This window comes from Urocitellus parryii, chromosome 3 (assembly GCF_045843805.1).
Source record: "Urocitellus parryii isolate mUroPar1 chromosome 3, mUroPar1.hap1, whole genome shotgun sequence".
NCBI lineage: Eukaryota > Metazoa > Chordata > Mammalia > Rodentia > Sciuridae > Urocitellus > Urocitellus parryii.
The window spans coordinates 194,322,645-194,340,915 of NC_135533.1; the positions used below are offsets into that span (position 1 = coordinate 194,322,645).

The 18,271-nt window shown below is 50.7% G+C and overlaps 1 protein-coding gene across 1 annotated transcript; it reads right to left on the reverse strand.

The window, feature by feature from the left end:
• Positions 1-6,680: 6,680 nt before the first annotated feature.
• Positions 6,681-16,911, reverse strand: LOC113195066 (3-ketoacyl-CoA thiolase B, peroxisomal). The gene is made up of 12 exons (XM_026406447.2): positions 16,660-16,911; positions 16,416-16,509; positions 15,208-15,265; positions 13,230-13,309; positions 12,902-12,944; positions 11,018-11,116; positions 9,799-9,879; positions 8,471-8,661; positions 7,963-8,142; positions 7,627-7,682; positions 7,369-7,514; positions 6,681-7,047 (listed from the first exon to the last, which is right to left on the reverse strand). Exons 1-12 carry the CDS (start codon positions 16,828-16,830, stop codon positions 6,972-6,974), a joined length of 1,275 nt encoding a protein of 424 aa, XP_026262232.2. The 5' UTR covers positions 16,831-16,911; the 3' UTR covers positions 6,681-6,971.
• Positions 16,912-18,271: the final 1,360 nt, after the last annotated feature.

An 18,271-nucleotide genomic window follows, 5' to 3' on the forward strand; every position in this document is an offset into this window, starting at 1 on the left:
CTGACTCCATTCTTCAGGTCCCAAGGTAAGGCAGGACATCATGGAGGAAGAGTGTGGTGAAGGAATGTGGCTCAGCACTTGGCCACCAGGAAGCAGGGAGAGAGTTCTACTCACCCAGAGAAAAACATATACCCCAAAGGCATGCCCCTCAGTGACCCACCTCCTCCAGTCATCTCCTACCTGCCTACTGTTGCCACCCAATTAATCTACATTAAGGGATTAACTCACTTTTGGGTAAAGCTCTCATCACCCAATCATTTCACCTCTAACCCTCTTGGATTGTCTCACACATGAGCTCTGGGGAGACACCTCACATCTAAACCATAACATCCAGCTTGTCAGATCTGTGTAGCTGCCCATGGCACCAGCAGCTGGAGAAGGCCCAGAGCCCAAGAGGGTCAAATAGAGCAGGGTTTGATCCTAACTGTGGGATGGGCAACCTGACACACCCTATCTTTTCCCCACAGAATAGAATAGCCAGAAGTACATTTTGAAGCCCCAGCAGGAGTCTGGAAGCCATTACAAGTGGCCAGAGTAGACAACACTGTCCCATAGACAGTGGAGCTATCAGACATTATCACACTTGATGACCCCATGCATAACGGCCAAATACTGTTCCCATGCCATAGGCAGACATGTGGGCCATAGCCACAGGAAAGTGTTGTGTGCAGAGTATGCATGTTGAAGACAGATGGGCTGTGGGTCCCTGGGCAAGCCCCTTGACCTTTCTGAACCTTGGTTTCCCAACCACAAAATAGGGCTACTACAAGTCTTATCATTATGTTGCTCAGAGACTCTCATGAAATGTGTGTGGGTGAAGGCTAACCCAGGGTTAGGCCCTCAGGGGCCTCATCTTTTGTCTCCTGAGAAGGTCACTTAGTCTGAGTTGTGTCAACTAGAGATGGGTGTAGAGCCCAGGATCAAGGTTGCCTGGGCAATAAACTCCTGGCTTCTTCAGAGTTTCTGTAGTGCTGTGAAGCACTGTCACCTGTGCTCTGACTGTCACCTGTGCTGTGCTCCCAGGGAAAGTGCAGAGAATTATTTTTTTGTAGATTCTTTTTTTAGGGAAGGGGTTGAATTCATTTTTTTCCCACCCATTTTTTTATTGGTACGTTATAGTTGTACAACGATGGGATTCGTTGTTACATATTCATGCATGCACATGATACAATATAATTTGGCCAATATCATTGCCCTGTACTTCCCCCCGCCCTCCCCACCACCTACATCTTGGTCCCTTTCCTCTACTGATCTCCCCTTGATTTTCATGAGATCCGCCCCCCACCTTTCTTTTCCTTTCCTCTCTGGCTTCCACATAGGAGAGGAAATGTAAGACCCTTCTCCTCTGGAGTTCAACTAATTTTTCTTAACATGACGATCTCTAGTTCCATCCATTTTTCTGCAAATGACATAATTTTATTTTTCTTTATGGCTGAATAAAACTCCATTGTGATATACACCACATTTTCTTTATCCATTCATCCATTGAAGGACTCTGAGGTTGGTTCCATAGTCTAGCTATTCTGGATGGTCCTGCTATGAACACAGGTATGTGTGTATCACTACAGAGTGATAACTTTTTGAGGTACAGCTGGTTCATTATGTTGGTTCCATGCCTAACGTTTTGAGGAACCTCCAGACACTCATCAGGTGGCCCAGTTCATATACCAGCCCCAATACTGGAAGGTCCCAAGCTCACTTGCCCAGTCACCATCCCCTTCTTCCAAATCAGCACAGACTGGGCAGTTATCCTGCCTTCCAGGTAACATGGAAGACAGGAGGGAAAGAGGAACATAATGCAAAAGCTTGAAGGCCAACAGCAGTGGAACTTGGATGATGGAAATGAGATAATGGAAGTGCACACATCCCCTGAGGTCCTCCTCCAGGACCTGCTGTCACTGCAGACAGGAGGAACAATGATTCCCACCCTAAGCGAGATGAAGACACTCTGGATGTCTTGTAAGATTTTGTTACATTTCAAGGGTAGAAGTGTAGGGTGAGAGGCAGGGTTGGAATTAAGGGTGAAGTGCTGGGTCGAGACCTAGCTCCATAGCAAATTCAGGAGCCTTATTCTCAGTCTGTAAATGGTGGGCCAGACCAGGTGTTTTTTGATATTCTGGCCTGACATAGACATAGACAGGAACACAAGGGGCACAGACAACTGTGGTCTCCTGCCTCCTGGAGTTTCTGGAGACCTCTGAGGCTTGGAATGTCTGCCAATAGGCATTTCTGCTTTCCATCTGCCTTCATATGCAGAATGTACCTGGAGGGGGCACAAAGCCTCCGGGGACAGGGGCTCTCTGACTCTCAGGAGGCAATTATGGTGAACTCAGCAGAGTCCACTGTTACTCCCCTCAATGACAACTTGGGGTCTGAAGGCATGGAAAAAGGACACCAGAGGGATAAGAAGACAGGGAGTTCCCAGAACAGAGTCGTCTGGGGGGTGCACTCACCCACAGAGAGGTCTCCCAGCTGCTCAAGCCTCAGCTTCCTGTCCTATAGACCCACAGTCAAGACAGCAAACAGAAGCTCATCAGGGTCATCTGCTTGGATTCTTTCTATACCAGAGGTGGCTGTGTATCTAAGCCATGGTCCCTTGATCTCCTGAACTACAGGACACCACTGTGGATAAGCTTGGGATCCTTCAGCATGGAGAATGGTATATGACCTGGATGGGATGTTGTGTATCTGGCTGTACCTCTCTAGGCCTTGAAATTTCAGAATATTAGTGAACTTGCCAAGGACATATGATGAAGAAAGATCTAGAATGTCTTCTCTTTGGTACTCACAGCTGTACCTTAGTTCCCAGGATACTACCTGGAACTGAATAATAACTTTTGTCAATCAGAAATGAGATCCAGCCTGGAGCTGGGGCCATTGTGGCCTGGATTACCCAGTTTCGGAGATAACCTTTTCTACTTCTACCTCTGGGTAAGCAGTTGTGAATCTTGAGTGAGTCATGGCCCCTGAAAATTCAGCCCATTGGAAGCAAGGATCCAGATGGACATCAGATGTCAAAAGATGTCAGGGAAACCAGAGTGCTTGAGATGCTGCTCTCTGGACCCAACCTTTCCCCTACTTTGGCAGTGGGAAATGGTGAGTTGGCCAGACCAGAGCCAAGACATACAGGTCTGTGGGACTGGGGCAAAGGTTTTCTGTGGCCTGATTTTTATTCAAAAATAACCTGTTGCTTACTTTTGGAAGTGTGGACTCTATTCCTCTGTCAGGTAAATGACCCATGAAAACCTTGAACTGTGACTTAGCTTCCTTTGCTAGTTGAGCAAGCTGGAAACTCCAGGCCCATCCCATTAGCAGAGGCCTGAAGATGGGGAGGACTCTGGGGCAGGGGGATCCTTGGTGGAGCTCTGATCATCTGGCCCTTCACCACTTGCTCTCCCAGATGGGGCTGGAGTGTTCCGTTGTTTCTACATGTAGCCTCAGACCCAATTGTCTTTGTCCTTTGAGCTTCACTGAGTTGAAATAATAGGGACATTAGCCAGTGAGAGAGCAGCAAAGGAAACCCAACCTCTAGGAACTGGCAGAAGCTCAGACTGCTGAACCTGCAGTTCAGGGTCTCCCACTCCCTGTCTCTAGAACAACTCTTCAGCCTCACCTCCCAGCTGCTCACTCATGTGACTTTTTCTCCTTTCAGTTAAACTACCTGCTTCCTTCTGTCCTCCCTACTGTGCCAATTCTGTCCCCATGGAGTGCTGTTCCTACCTGCTTTCTCTGCCCTAGCTAAATCCTGCCCCAAACACAATTTCACCACTTGCACGTATCTTCCCTAAGCTCTCAGACTTACAGTGAGAGATCTTCCTTTCCAGTAGGTAGCCTGTGCTTCCCTGTGATGTGACTGTGACACTTGACCCTGCTATTCATCTCCTGTGGGATACACTCTGTGTTGGTCGGACCTCCTCTAGGGCATAGTACTGTAATTCCTCAGCATGAAATCAGTGGAGCCCTGTGCTCAGGAGGGATTTTAGGAAAACTTGGTGGAACTGGTGACAACTAGTGTTATGGGATTAAGGTGGCTGGTCTGGGTTGCACGGGCCTAGGGAGCCATCCACCTGGGAGGCCTTGTGCAGTCTGAGTGCTAGCTCAAGGTTTCCTCACTTGGCTGCACCCCAGAACCCCCAGGTGCATTCAGTCCCGAAGGTTCTAGATATGTATGTGGATAGTTTGCAAATGTCCCCAGTTACTGCTGGCCTGGGCAGATTCCACTGGGAAGACCAGTCCTTATAACTCTGAGCCCAGTGTGAGAGAATGGGAGCCCTAGAGCAAGGACTATTAGAACAGTGGTGCCCTGTAGAGCTCTTCATCTAGGTGAGAAGTGGCTTGTAGGGTCCTGGGGAGTGTGCACCTCAAGAGATGAGGTCTGCTCATCCCTGTCCCATGGATCTGGTCTGGCATGGGCACTGGACTACCAGGTTGTTCCAGATCTTTGCACCCTTTGATGGGAACAGTCACATGGCCCAGGAGCACAGGGCTGCTATCCATGGGAGCCTAGCAGGGCAGGAGGATTGATTGATTGTGCCTCTCACTTTGTGTTTCAGTAGCATCCCAGAGACTGTGCCTCTGTCCATGTCAACAGACAGTGCTCATCAGGACTGTAGGCAGTGGCCAACATAGCTGATAATTTGGGACTGGGTTGTGCCCTTGGCCAAGGCCTGGGCTTAGTCTTGCCCTAAGGGTTAGAAGATATCACTGTCTCCTGGGCCAGCAGTAGCATTTCTGAGAGGACTCTGAGTATAGTGAGTGTAGGAGCTCCCCTTGCCACTGCCCCACACCTCCTAGACACCCCTGTATTTTTGTCTCTGGGGCTGGACTGAGTGGCACCTAGAGATCAGGTAGGACAGGGGCTCTGCTGCTCCCAGGACAGACAGACCTTGGTCAAGGATGGTTATGAAATACTTTTGTTGCAGGTGGCATCAGAAATGGGTCTTATGACATTGGCATGGCCTGTGGGTAAGAATTTCTTTCTGCCAGAGCTTCTTAACCAATGGTGACAATCAAACTAATTTCCCTCTGCTCAGTTCTCAGAGGCCATGATTTGAGGATCATTCCCTGGTTCCCTTAGGTAGCTGGCTTGGTGTGGGTCCCTCTTGATGCAGCCTAGGAGTGACCCCCAAATCTGGCTACTCAGGGAAAAAACCCTGCCTGAGCACTTGCAGGTGAGGACAGGTAGCCTCTAAGGTTCTTCTCACAATTTTTCCCCCCTTTTTACTGCTTTGGATAGTGAATGCCAGAGGGTGTGACTAGGGAGCTACATTCTAGATCTTTTTCATTCTTGAGGGAAGATCTTGCTAAGTTCCCCTCACTGATCTCAAACTTGCAAACTTTATCCTTCAGTCTCTTTGGCAACTGAATTACAGATACTGCACCTGGCTCTCTTGAAAACTTTTCAGACTTGAAAACGTCTCTGTTCTTTGGAAAAATAAAGCTGAGGAGGCTCTGACTTCCTCAGGAGGTAAGTAGCACTGGTTCTGACCTTTTGGGCTGCCTTGGGATCCTCTCTGAATGTTTCTGGACAGGAAGCATCACTGGCCCTTGACCAGGGCTGAGATGACCTCCACTTGGTTGCCTGGCCTGTGTCTTAGTTGGAAGAGATCCAAAGTCCCACAAACAGGGACTCTGGCAAGGCAAAGATCACTGCATCCCCTGCCATTTAGTGTCTCTCACCTTCCCTGGTCTCACTGTGCAACAGATGCGAGTGATGTAAGAAGCATGACTGGAGCCCCTCGTAAGTACCTCTGGAGCCATTTGATCACCAAGCAGGTTAAGAACTGTGATTCTGAGAAATCTTGGATCTTAGTGTCTGAAGGGAAGGGACAACACCAGTGGCACTGGCACATGCTGACCATTGCCAAGAGTTGGAGGGTGAAGTATTTATTGCTCAGGCCAGTCTAGCTGGGAACAAGCTCTTGGCCTAGAATCCCTTAATTAGGATGACTATGACAAATTGCCCACCATTCAGGACCTCAGTATCCTCCTCTATAAAAGGGGACACCTACCTAAGTGCTATCTAGGTTTTTAAGAGAATTAAATCACATGTGGTGCTCTAATGCATGAAAATAGTTCAAATTAGCATTGTAAGCATGGAAGCACTGCCAGGGGCACCAGTTATTCTGTAGGCCATATGCTTCTTCTCCTCACAGTCCATTTTGAGGAGAGTACAGTTCTCTCTGCACAGGCCTGTATGTTTTCCTATTGGCCCCCTCACATGTACTTTTCGGTGCAGGTCAGGTCACTCTTTGAGGTGATCATTGTGCTGACTTTAAACACATTTGCACTCCACATCTGGTGGACTCTGAGGGCAGGCAAGGGCTTAGAGGATGTGATCCCCACACTGCAGTCGACATTAGAAGCCTTTCTGTGAGAACTCACAATTCACTGGTTGAGCAGAATTATATAGAACATCATCCTGCCCCTGGAGTGTGGAGAGTGCAGTGATCAGAACAGAACCAACTGAGGGAAGGGGATGTAGGGACATGGACTGGGGGGTTCTGAACAGCTCCTGGGATGGAGGAACCCCCTATAGGGCAATGGTCTTGGCCTAGGACCTGCATTGTAAGTCCCCAGAGCTAACACAAAAAAAGTTATACCACTGTGGAGACTAGGGCAGTTCAGACTCACTACTCAGAAGGAAAATACCCACCCTTGGAAAAATCCAGCCATCAAGATGAGATAACAAATGTTTATTATTATTATGTCCATTCTACCCTCATTCATGAGACCACAGTTCCCTAGGATTTACATGGGGGCCTGGTGACGCACACTGGCTTTGTCTGGCCCAGCTAGAGGGGGCCTGGTGGTAAGGACCAACACCCACCCACTCCTGTACTGTGTCATCCATGTTCACAGTTTCTAAATTAGTTGAAGTGCCTCGATTTGTCCCCACCACCAGTGATGAATGTCCCACGTGGATTTGCTTCCCTAGAGTCACTCTCTGGGTAGTGCCTTGAGCCACGGACTCAGTTCCCAGGGTATTCGAAGACAGCAGCAGCTCCCATCCCAGTGCCAACGCACATGGACACCACTCCATAGGCCCTGGGAGAAGGAACTAGGTTGGCTGGGCACAGGCACTCTGGGCAGAGGCCCAAACCCCTGACCAAGGTCCTCGTGAACAGGACCAGATCTGTGGGAAATTAGTCCTCTGACTGCCCACTTAGGTACTCAGTGGCAGATACCCTCTGTAGGCCAGGTATCCCTTTCAAGGCTGACCCCCAGGGACAATAGATATCATGTCCCTATATGCCCAGCTCAAAGTGCACATCTGTGCATATTGACCTCCCCAAGCTTCCACCCTTCGATGCCCCAGCTCAGCATCCCCCATGACACCCCACATCACCCCAAGGGGAACAGCCTCACCTCTTCCCACGGCGCTTCAGCTCATTCAGCAGCGTGATGACCTGTCGTGCTCCAGTGCAGCCCAGGGGGTGGCCCAGGGCCACCGCTCCTCCCAGAGGGTTCACCTTCTCAGGGGGGATTCCTAGCTTCTCCACACAGTAGACAGCCTGGAAGGAGCCAGAGCAGTGTCTGGACACACTGGCCTCCTCCCCTGCATGGCTTGTCCACTGGCTCCCACTGGGTGCCCATGGCCCAGGCAATGGGGAGACTAAGACTCACCTGGCTTGCAAAGGCCTCATTGATCTCAAAGATGTCCACGTCATTCACTGTTAGTCCTGCAGGTGAGGTTCAGACCTGAGCTGACAGAGGCCCATGGGCAGGCTTCCAGGTCTTCCCAGACCCCACCTATTCACAGGCCCATAATTGCCTACTGTGCTGTCACATCAGACAGGTGAGTCGGTCTCAGCTATGGGTCACAAAGGCCTTGGGTATGGAGGGCCAGCCTGCCCCATCTTTACTCTGCAGCACCCACAGTTCTACCTCCAGTACTCATCCCCAGCCCCAGCAGCAGGGCATGAGGGGACCCAGGTCTAGGGTCTGAAGGAGCCACCTGACCTGCTTTCTCCAAGGCTGCAGGGATGGCATATGCAGGTCCAATGCCCATGACATCAGGTGGGACTCCAACCACTGCATAGGACCTCAGGACCCCGAGGATGGGGAGGCCCAATTCTTCTGCCTTCGACCTCCGTGCCAAGAGGATGGCAGCTGCTCCATCGCTCACCTGGCTAGAGTTTCCTAGGGACAAAGAGTTGGGGTGAGGAGGGATCAGGGCAGAGCAGAGGAGAACCAGCCCACTGTGGCAGACATGCAACTTTACCCTACTAACTCTGGGGACATGTCTGGTCCTTCGGGACATTTGAGAGACTAGCTGGAGGTCCTGAGGAAATGCTGCCCTAGGGAGAGGAGGATGCCTGAGGCAATCCAGAGTCTTCTTAGCTATCAACCCAGGCTGCCACCAGGGGTTGCCAAAGGACCTGGTCTGCCCCAGACTCCAGAGCAGAAAAGGCAGCCTCGTGACAGTCCCTGGAGGCAGCCCTACTCCAGCATCCTGGCCTGTACTCACCAGCCGTGGTGGAGCCGCCATCTTTGAAAGCAGGCTTCAGTTTGGCCAGGCCCTCCATGGTGGTGTTGGGGCGGATTCCCTCATCCTGGGACACAGTGATGCTCTTCTTGGTGCCCTTGTCATCGTGGATGGTGGTGGTCACAGGCACAATTTCAGCACGGAAACAGCCCTTGCTCTGGGCTCTTGCTGCCCTGCCAGCAGCAGACAGCCAGGCTCAGGCTCCCCTAGAGCTCCCTTCCTCCTGACCCCACTCTAGCCCATTGTAGCAGACATGCAACCTCAGCCTGCTAAATTCAGGGACATGTCTGGTCCTAGGAGACATTGGAGGGATCAGCTGGAGGTCCTGAGGAAACCTGCCCTGTGTAGGGGTAGCCTTGTTGAGGACAACCAGAGCCTCCTTTGCTATCAACCCCAGCTGTCCACATCATGGCTGCTTCCAAACTCAGTAGGGAGAAGGGAGCTTTCAGGTGGTGTTTGCTTTTTAGAGTCCTTTGCCCAAAACTGAGCCTGCTAGTCTGAGGCTGGAGCCCCAGGAACATTTATGATGGCTTCTACTAGCTTTCTGGGGTCACCCAACATCTGAATTTCACCCCTTCCTGAGATTCCTCAAATCTAAAATGACCCATTCTAATCTCTGATGTCTTTTCCAATTCAAACAGAATTGAACCCTGAGGTATTTTAGGGTTACCCTTACAGCATATGTAAACTAGAACACCTAGGGGCATTTCAATAGTAGGAACCAGAGCTTCTAGCAAAACCCACAAGGCAACTTGACCCAAGAGGCTAACAGTCCCTGCCTTGGAGAAGCCCACTCCCTGTCTTTGCTATCCTTCCTTAGTCTGGCCAGGTTTGTCCAAACCTGTTGGCTGTTGCCCCAGAGGCCTGATCCCCTGTATTTCTGTGACATTGGCCCTAGCCCTGTCTCAGGATGCTTCCCCAGACCCAGGCCTGCTCCAGAAGCTAACACAGCATAGTTGACCCCACACTCTAGGACCCTGAGAAGCCTCTGGCTACCATGTTCAGTTCCTGAGCAGCAGGTAAAGATGAATCCTCCTCCTCATTATGCCCCAAAGAACCAAGGAGGAATTGAGGCCTAGGTAGGGAGAAGGTACTCTGCATGGACAGTCAGCAGGAGAACAGGGAAGAGCCACCAGCTCAGAATGGCACTGCCCCCTTTCCGATCCCCAGCTGGGAGGCAGGAGCCTTGTAAACCCCTAGTACATAGCTGTACTCTTGGGACACATCCACCTCGGACCTCAGACCACCCAGGATGGCCTCACAACCTCACCATCCAGTCTTTTCAAGGTTCCACCCCAAGCAGCACTCACTTCTGCTGGGAGGCCAGCGCAAAGGTATCCTGCTTCTCTCGTGAAATGCCAAACTTCTCAGCCACGTTCTCTGAGGTTATCCTAGGACAAAAGTAGTACCCAGCTGGGCATAAGGCTGGCAGCATGGGGACCAGGGCCATGCATGCCACAGAGACAGTATTGAGGAATCAGGCAGTGGCACTCCACCCCCAGCATTGGAATGGGGCAGACAGGGAGTCACCAATGCTGGCCAGATACTCAGAGTTCATACATCAAAGACACCCCCTCACAAAAGAGGGAGGGCAGCCTGCATTGGCAGCAGAGCAGAAGAGAGTTTGTTCCCTGGGTGAGCTGCCTCAGCACAGTGGAAAGGGGAAGGAAGGTATATTGGGGATACTAACTGCCACACTTTTCCAGCTTCCCCTATGCCTCAAAGACAGTGCTTTCATGTGGGGTGATGAGGATGCCCACGTCACCTCTGGAAGGGCCAAACCTTGGCTTTCTGCTCACCATGGCTGGGCCTGTCCTTGTCCTGGGAGCCCAGATCCATGGCTAGGCTTTGCAGTCTGAGCTTCTGTTCTACACACTATCTTTGGAGAAATGGTATGTGGACTAGGCTAAGACATAGCCCTCTCCAGCCTCAACATGCGTGGGAGTCAGGCCTCCCTGTCCACAGCCCCTGGAGATGGACAGACCTTGGTGACACTGGCTGCTGACCAAGCTACTGGCCTGATGCAGCATACTTCATAGGTTGCATCTGACAGGCCCCAAGGTCCCTCATCGGCATGGTTAGGGATGAAAAGCTCCCCACTTGCAACACTAGGCTCCCATGGTATGGAAAGATACTGATATCTGGCTACTTGTGACTAAACACCTCAGAGGGGTCATGACAAGGTGGACTATTTTTGGAAACTTGGGTTCAGAGAAGATTTGGGGACCTCAAAAACAGGAAGCAAAAACAGCATCAAGTGTCATGCTCAGAGTCCCTAAAAAGTAGATGCCACACTCAGGAAGCAGGCCAAGCCTTGGCATCACCAGTCACAGATGAAAAAATCCCTCAGCCTTCATATATACATGCTCAAATAGGACTTCAGGCAGGGGTGAAAGATACTCTGCAGGAACCGGATAAGATTCCCAGAGTCTACTGCTGACATATGTCCCACTTGTGTGGCCAGTGGCTGCTCCTGAAGAGACAGAGCTGAAGGGGCACAGGTACACAGAGCTATGGATGGGCACTCACCCCATGGGGATCAAGCAGTCTCTGGCCTTCTCATTCTCCAGCAAGCGTGAAGTGATATTTCCAGGGTTCCCTCTGTCAGCCAGGGACATGGACTCCACCCTGAGGAGAAGGAGGAGGGAGCTGAGCCCTAATAGGAACACACCCAAGGATACAGGACATGTGGCAAGTGTTGGGAAATAGCCCGGGAGTCCTCGGGAAGTGCGGTGCCTTGTCTGGGAGGCACAGACAAGTGAGGCACAGTTGGGGCTAGGGGGCTGCTGAGCCCTGTCTCTACCTGCACCCCAGGACAGAGCACTGCAGAGTCCACTCTCCAAGGGGCAGGGGCATGCTTCCCTATACATCTGCTGAACCAGCCAATTGGTAGTTCCCACAGAAAGCTTTGAAATAGACATGACAGTCCAGAAAACTTATGCAGTAAATGTAGGCCCTGCCCTCAGGGGCCACAATTTAGATGAAAAAGAGATAAATATCTTTAGTCAGGGCAAAGATCACATCTAAGACCAACCTGACTTGCATGACAGGAGGTATGAGAGGAAAGCTAGGTGGCTTCTAAAAGTACTGTGAGGAGGGAAGCAGAAGGCTTCAAGACTCACAGTAAATGACCTTGACAGAGTGCTGGGGTGCTCACAACACTAGTTTCCAATCTTTTTCAGGCATGAAAGCTCTATAGTATTAGCTACAGGTACACATCCCCATGGTGTTAGGGATATTCATGGTTCCATTTAATCCTCTTAAAATCCTTGACAGATCTGAGGTAGGTATCCCCTTTTATAGATGATAATACTGAGGTCCTGAGTGCATTGTCACCCAACCTGGATCCCATGTTAGGCATTCTGGCTCCAGAGTTCACTCGCAAGCCCGATGCCGAGGCTCAAATCATCAGTCTCCTAGTACCACAGTCCATACCCTGATTGGGAATAGAAGCTCCCTTAGGAACTCATGAAGACCACACTACTTTTCCTGAAGTTACCCCCTTCCCCAGCCCCTGTTCTACCTTAGTAAGAAAGGGACACCAGAAACATCAAAGGGCAGGCTGGGCTGTAGCTCTTGCCCTGCTAAAGTCCCTGATTGTGGTGTTGGCTCTATTCCAACTGGGACATAGGTTAGGACAACCCAGTACAGCTCATCATGAACCTGGATAGAGGCCAGAAATGCTTCCTGTCAATAAACACAGAAAGAAGCAGAAGCATGTCACAACCCAGGTTGATCACCTCCTGAGCCTGCAAAGGGCTCCCTCAGCCTGTCTTAAAAAGCATCAGAAACTCCCATCCCCTGGCCCAAATCTGAAGGCACTGAAAAGAAAAAAAAAAAATCTGGAGCTACATTTCCTGCAAGAAAAGATGGAGTCACAGTTTGGGTGTTGGAGACAGTGATTAATGTCTAATGGAGACATCAGATATCAGATTATGTTCCTCGGAGGCCAGTAGGGAGCCAGTGGTTTCCACCTGGATACCTAGGTAATACAGAGGACGGACACCTGAGAAAATGAACAAATAGTCATAGAGGAAGGACTGCCCTGGTTTTAGAGAACTAAAACTTCCATTTCTCTCTCAGTATAATCAAAAATCAGTAAAAGCTGGAGAAGAAAGTCCAGTAGCTATACTTTCCCATTATGCTACCCACATTTTCCAGCCTGACAGATTTCCAAGAGAGAAAGCTTAGAGGCCACCTTCCCTCCCCTGCTAGTATTCACATGTGAGCTTTTTCTGAGCAGCCAGAATTGGGGGCCACTCCTAGGCTGCATCTAGAGGGACCCACACCAAGCCAGCTGCCTAAAGGAACCAGGGAATGATTCTCAAATCATGGCCTCAAAGAACTGAGTAGAGGGAAATTAGTTTGATTGTCACCATTGGTTAAGGAGCTCTGGCAGAAAGAAATTCTTACCCACAGGCCATGCCAATGTCATAAGACCCATTTCTGATGCCACCTGCAACAAAAGCATTTCATAACCATCCTTGACCAAGGTCTGTCTGTCCGAGGAGCAGCAGAGCCCCTGTCCCATCTGTTCTCCCTCTAGGTGTCACACAGCCCAGCCCCAGAGACAAATACCCAGGGGTGTCCTGGAGGTGTGGGGCAGTGGCAAGGGGAGCTCCTGCACTCTTTTTGTGCTCAGAGTCCTCTCAGATGCTTATTCCTGGCTCAAGAGACAGCAACATCACTGATCCTAACCCTCAGGGGCTCTGGCCAAGAGCACAACCCAGTCCCAACTTACCAGCTATGTTGGCTACTGCCTGCAGCCCTGATGAGCACTGTCTGTTGACCGTGGACAGAGGCACAGTCTCTGGGATGCCACTAAACAGAAGGTGAGAGGCACAATCAGTCAATCCCCTTGCCCTGTTAGGCTCCCATGGATAGCAGGCCTGTGCTCCTGGGCCATGTGACTGCTCCCATCAAAGGGTGCAAAGATCTGGAACAACCTGGTAGCCCAGTGCCCATGCCAGACCAGATCCATGGGACAGGGATGAGCAGACCTCATCTCTTGAGGTGCACACTCCCCAGGACCCTACAAGCACATGTTCTTCCATCTTATAATTCTCTTCAAGCTGAGGTGGGGAAGCCTGATTGGGCCATAGAGGTCCTTCTTTTTCTCTTTCTGGTGTCTGAACAAAGACAACTAGACCTCTCTGCTTCCCTCAGAGAACAGAGCAGTGGGCTTGTTGCTGGGGCAGGCCACCAGAGTAAAAGTCAAGTCTCAAATATATGCCAGCACCCATCCCCACCCTCCCTAGCCTTACTCATAACCACGAGGTTGGTCCTTCACATTCCATTCTGTCCCCATGGGCCACTTCTCACCTGGATGAAGAGCTCTGCAGGGAACCACTGTTCTAATAGTCCTTGCTCTAGGGCTCTCATTCTCTCACACTGGGCTCAGCTTGGGACTTAAGAGTACTGGTCTTCCCAGTGGAACCTGCCTAGGCCAGCAGTAACTGCGGACAGTTCCAGGCCCTCCTCATACATATCTAGAACCTTATGAAGTGAATGCCTTTGATAGTGCTGGGGTGCAGCCAGGCTTGGGAAGCCCTAAGCTAGTGCCCAGGCCAGACTCTGCAAAGGGAGGATAGCTCCCTAGGCCTGTGCAATCTAGACCAGCCACCTTAATCCCATAATACCAGTTGCACAAATTCCATCAAGTTTTCCCAAAATTCCTCCTGAGCACAGTGCTCCACCAGCTTCATGCTGAGGAGCTACAGTACTGTGCCTTAGAGAAGGCCCAACCAACACACAGAGAGTGTATCCTAGTGGAGATTAATAGCAGGGTCAGTGCCACAGGCACACTGCACACTCTGCACTGCAGGGAAGCACAGGCTACCTACTGGAGAGGAAGATTTCTTACTGTAAGCCTGAGAGCTTGGGGAAGCCATGTGCAAGTGGTGAGACTGTGTTTGGGGCAGGATTTAGCTAGGGCAGAGACAGCAGGTAAGGGTAGCACTCCATGAGGACAGGAGGAGGCACACAGTTAAATTGAAAGGAGAAAAGTCACATGAGTGAGCAGCTGAGATATGAGGCTGGGGGCTGTCCTGGAGACAGGGAGTGGTAGACCCCTGAACTGTAGGTTCAGCAGTCTGAACTTCTGTCAGTTCCTAGAGGTTGGGTTTCCTTTGCTGTTCTCTCATTGGCTAATGTACCTATTATTTTGATTCCATGTAGCTCAAAGGACAAAGACAATTGGGTCTGAGGCTACATGTGGGCCCATCTGGGAGAGCAAATAGTGAAGGGCCAGATGATCAGAGCTCCGCCAAGGATTCCCCTACCCCAGAATCCTCCCATCTTCAGGCCTCTGCTAATGGGATGGGCCTGAAATTTCCAGCTTACTCAACTTAGCAAAGGAAGCAAGACACATTTCAAGGTTTTCATGGGTCATTTACCTGACAGAGTAGTAGAGTCCAAACTTCCAAAAGTAAGCAAGATGTTGTTTTTGAATACAAACCAGGCCACAGAAAACCTTTGCCCCAGCTCCACAGACCTGCATGTCTTGGCTCTGGTCTGGATAACACACCCTTTCCCACTCCTAAAGCAGGGTAAAGGTTGGGTCCGAAGAGCAGGATCCCAAGCACTGTGGTTGCCTCCACCAACATCTTTTGACATCTGATGTCCATCCTGATCTCCACTACAATGAGGTGAATTTTCAGGGGCCAGATCCCACTCAAGAATCACATGGCCACGCCAGAGGTAGAAGTAAAATAACTTACCTCAGAAACTGGGCAATCCGGGCCATGATGGCCCCAGCTCCAGGCTGAAGCACATTTCCTATGGGAGAGAAAAAAGAAAAACTTTATTCAATGCTAGATGGTGTCCTGGGAATTAAGGGGCTGCTGTGAACCTGAAAGAAGACATTCCAGATCTTTCTTCAGGAATATCAACCATTAACTGGCTCACTTGAGGCTCTGGAATTTCAACATATGGAGTAAGGGGAGCCAGACAAACAACAGTTTGTCCAGTTCATATATGAGCCCCAATGTTGGAGGGTCCCAAGCTCACATGCTCATGCACCTTCCTCTTCCAAAATCAGCAAAGGCTGGGCAGTTATCCTTCTTTTCCACGTAACATGAAAGACATGAGGGAAAGAGGAACACAGTGCAAAGGTTGAAGGCCAACAGCACTGGCAGTCAGGCAAGTGAAATATTCTGAATATGTACACTTTCCCCAAGTCATCCTGCTCCAAGAACTGCTGTCACTGTAAAGAGGAGTGGCTTAAGTGAAGAACTCATTGGATGAAATGGTGATATATACTATGTTGCTATAGTTCAAGGGAAGAGGTGTAGGGGTGGAAAACAGTGTTGAATCACAGCTCAAGGCCCTATGTTCAATCCTGTTTTGCAAATCTTCCACCAACCCCCATACCCAGTGTCTCCATCTGCAAATAAGGTACTGAACTTGATGAGTGTTGGCATTCTCTCATCTCTGCTCTAGAATAGATACGATCCAGGGCACAGAGAACCTTGGCTTCAGGTCTCCGGAGTGCTCTGGAACCCTTAGGTGCTAGAATTTCTGCACTTGGGACACCTATTTTCCTTATACTTATTCGTCAAAATACATAAAGAGCAGCAAAATGTCTGAGATTGGGGGGTGCATTGGCTCACAGGAGGAGATCACATTGAAGTCAGTGGACTTCACAGTTCCCTTCAGTGACAACTTGGGAACTGGAAGCGGGGACTGGAGGCGGGACTGGAGGTGTGGAAGCAGGAATTTTCCTTATACTTATTCGTCAAAATACATAAAGAGCAGCAAAATGTCTGAGATTGGGGGGTGCATTGGCTCACAGGAGGAGATCACATTGAAGTCAGTGGACTTCACAGTTCACAGAACTGGAAGCGGGGACTGGAGGTGTGGAAGCAGGATTTTGGAGGGAGCAGAAGACCGGGAAGCACCCTGTGCCGGGCCTGGGTGGTGCACTCACCCACGGAGATGTCCCCCAACTGCTCAGGTCTGAGCTTTACGTCCTGGAGAACTGCAGTCAAGACGGCGGACAGAAGCTCATCTGGGGTGGTGTCCTGCAGCGGGAGGCACAGCTGCGGTGAACCTGGTTTGTGGCCAGAGAAAGCACTGCAGCACGCGTGTCCGCAGCCCGGAGGCTACTGAGTTTATGAACAGACCCTAGCCCCCACCGTCTCACCCCAGGCACCATTCCCCAGGGACCTCACCTTAAAGCCGCCGCGGCCCGCTTTGCCAATGGCAGTGCGCCGTCCGTGCACCACAACCACGTCCGCAGCCGAGGCTTGCGGGAAGCTACTGAAGCACGGTGCAGCCTGCAGCGCCGGATGCGACTTAGGTCGGCCATTGAGGTGGCCCAGAACAACCCGCAGCCTCAACATTACGCCGCTGAGACAGTGCGACTAGTCTTGGGCCTCGCCCACAGAGAGTAGGAAATAAAAACTGCCTCCCGCGCAGGCGCGGACCCGCTCCTCAGCCTTTAAAAGCCTGTATAGGGCCGACAGCCTGCCTGACGGATTTGATAGGTCCTCCCAAGGTTCTGCCCAACCTGCTTCAGCCAACCAGAAAGAGGGTTTTCTGAGGACAAGCTCGCCTCCCACTGGCCCTCCAAAGCCGCGCCCACTGGCACCACGGGGAACGTCTTTCTCTCAAAGTCCCGCCTACTACCTCAGGGCCAATCAGGATGCGGACAATTGTGAAGCTCCGCCCATAAATGCTCTGGAAATATTTCCACCTTTGGCAGATATTTTGCAACCCAAACGGAGGCCTGTCCCCAGCACCCTGCACATTTCTTGAAATCAACTGGGCTTCAACAGGAGCCCCTTCCCCCAAATCCCTGCCGACTGCCGGCTGTCAGTCAGAAGGTGGGACCACCTGGAGCCCTGTCTGGCTTCTTGCTTTGGTTAGAGCTGGTAGTGAATTTCTGTTCCCCCATCCTAGTTAGTCTGCTTTGCTATGCTCTGGATCCCAGGACCCAAGCTTGAAGACCTGAATACTTCTGAAAACTAGACCTATTCCAAAGGACTCTGGCTTTTCCGGAAAGTCTTTCCAGAAAAGAAGGCAGTTTGGGATTCCTGGCCAACACAGAAAAAGGGTTTTATGAAGGTGGTGACATATGACAAGCTCTCTGGTCAGAGGACATCCCACACTCATGTCAGTTTTACATCTGTTTGGGATGATTCAATTGGTGCCTATCCTCTCCTTTGGAAGGGTCCACACCAAGGATCTTATGTCCCTGGAACCTTAGTGTGCTTGACACTAATTAGGTGATCAATAAATTCCTGATGAACTAGTGAGCAAACCAGGGCTCCTCCAGTCTGGACTATGTCTTAAACTCTAAAGAGCAAGATCAGGTGCTCCCCTACTGCCAATGAGAGATCCATGTGTTTACCTGAGACCCGGGAGAGTTGTACTACTTTTGCTCTAAGATACCAAAGGACCAGGGCACCCTGTGAATCCCTACTCTGGGGGTGAAAGGAGCTGGTTCATTGAGTGGGTTCCAAAGGGTTTGGCAGGGTCTTCCAGACAGCTGGGCCCCTCCTTGTGGGCTCAGGCCTCAACAGGGCAGAACCAGGAGTACCATCCTCAACTCCAGCTGCTCAGGAGCCTGCTGCCCATCACCAGGTTGGGTGGTCCCAGGTACTGGGTCCTGGCCCTGCCAGTAGGCAGGGGCTGCTATTCTAGGATCTGAGGACCTGGTTCCAGCCACACATCTTCTGATATGTGGAGATCACCTGTGTCCTGACATCTTCTTTAGGATTATCTGTTGTTAAAAAGCTATTGATCTATTTAAGGAAAGTACATTGTTTTTTCCCTGTTCGT

What these genes read in the sequence shown, in the direction of transcription:
- LOC113195066 (XM_026406447.2), bottom strand. Translation starts at nt 16,830, where the DNA reads ATGTTGAGGCTGCGGGTTGTTCTGGGCCACCTCAATGGCCGACCTAAG. An exon ending in GACATTGGCATGGCCTGTGG is followed by an intron (nt 11,117 to 12,901) that starts GTAAGAATTTCT and finishes CCTTCTCCTCAG; the next exon opens with GGTGGAGTCCATGTCCCTGG. An exon ending in CTGAAGCGCCGTGGGAAGAG is followed by an intron (nt 7,048 to 7,368) that starts GTGAGGCTGTTC and finishes TCCTTCTCCCAG; the next exon opens with GGCCTATGGAGTGGTGTCCA.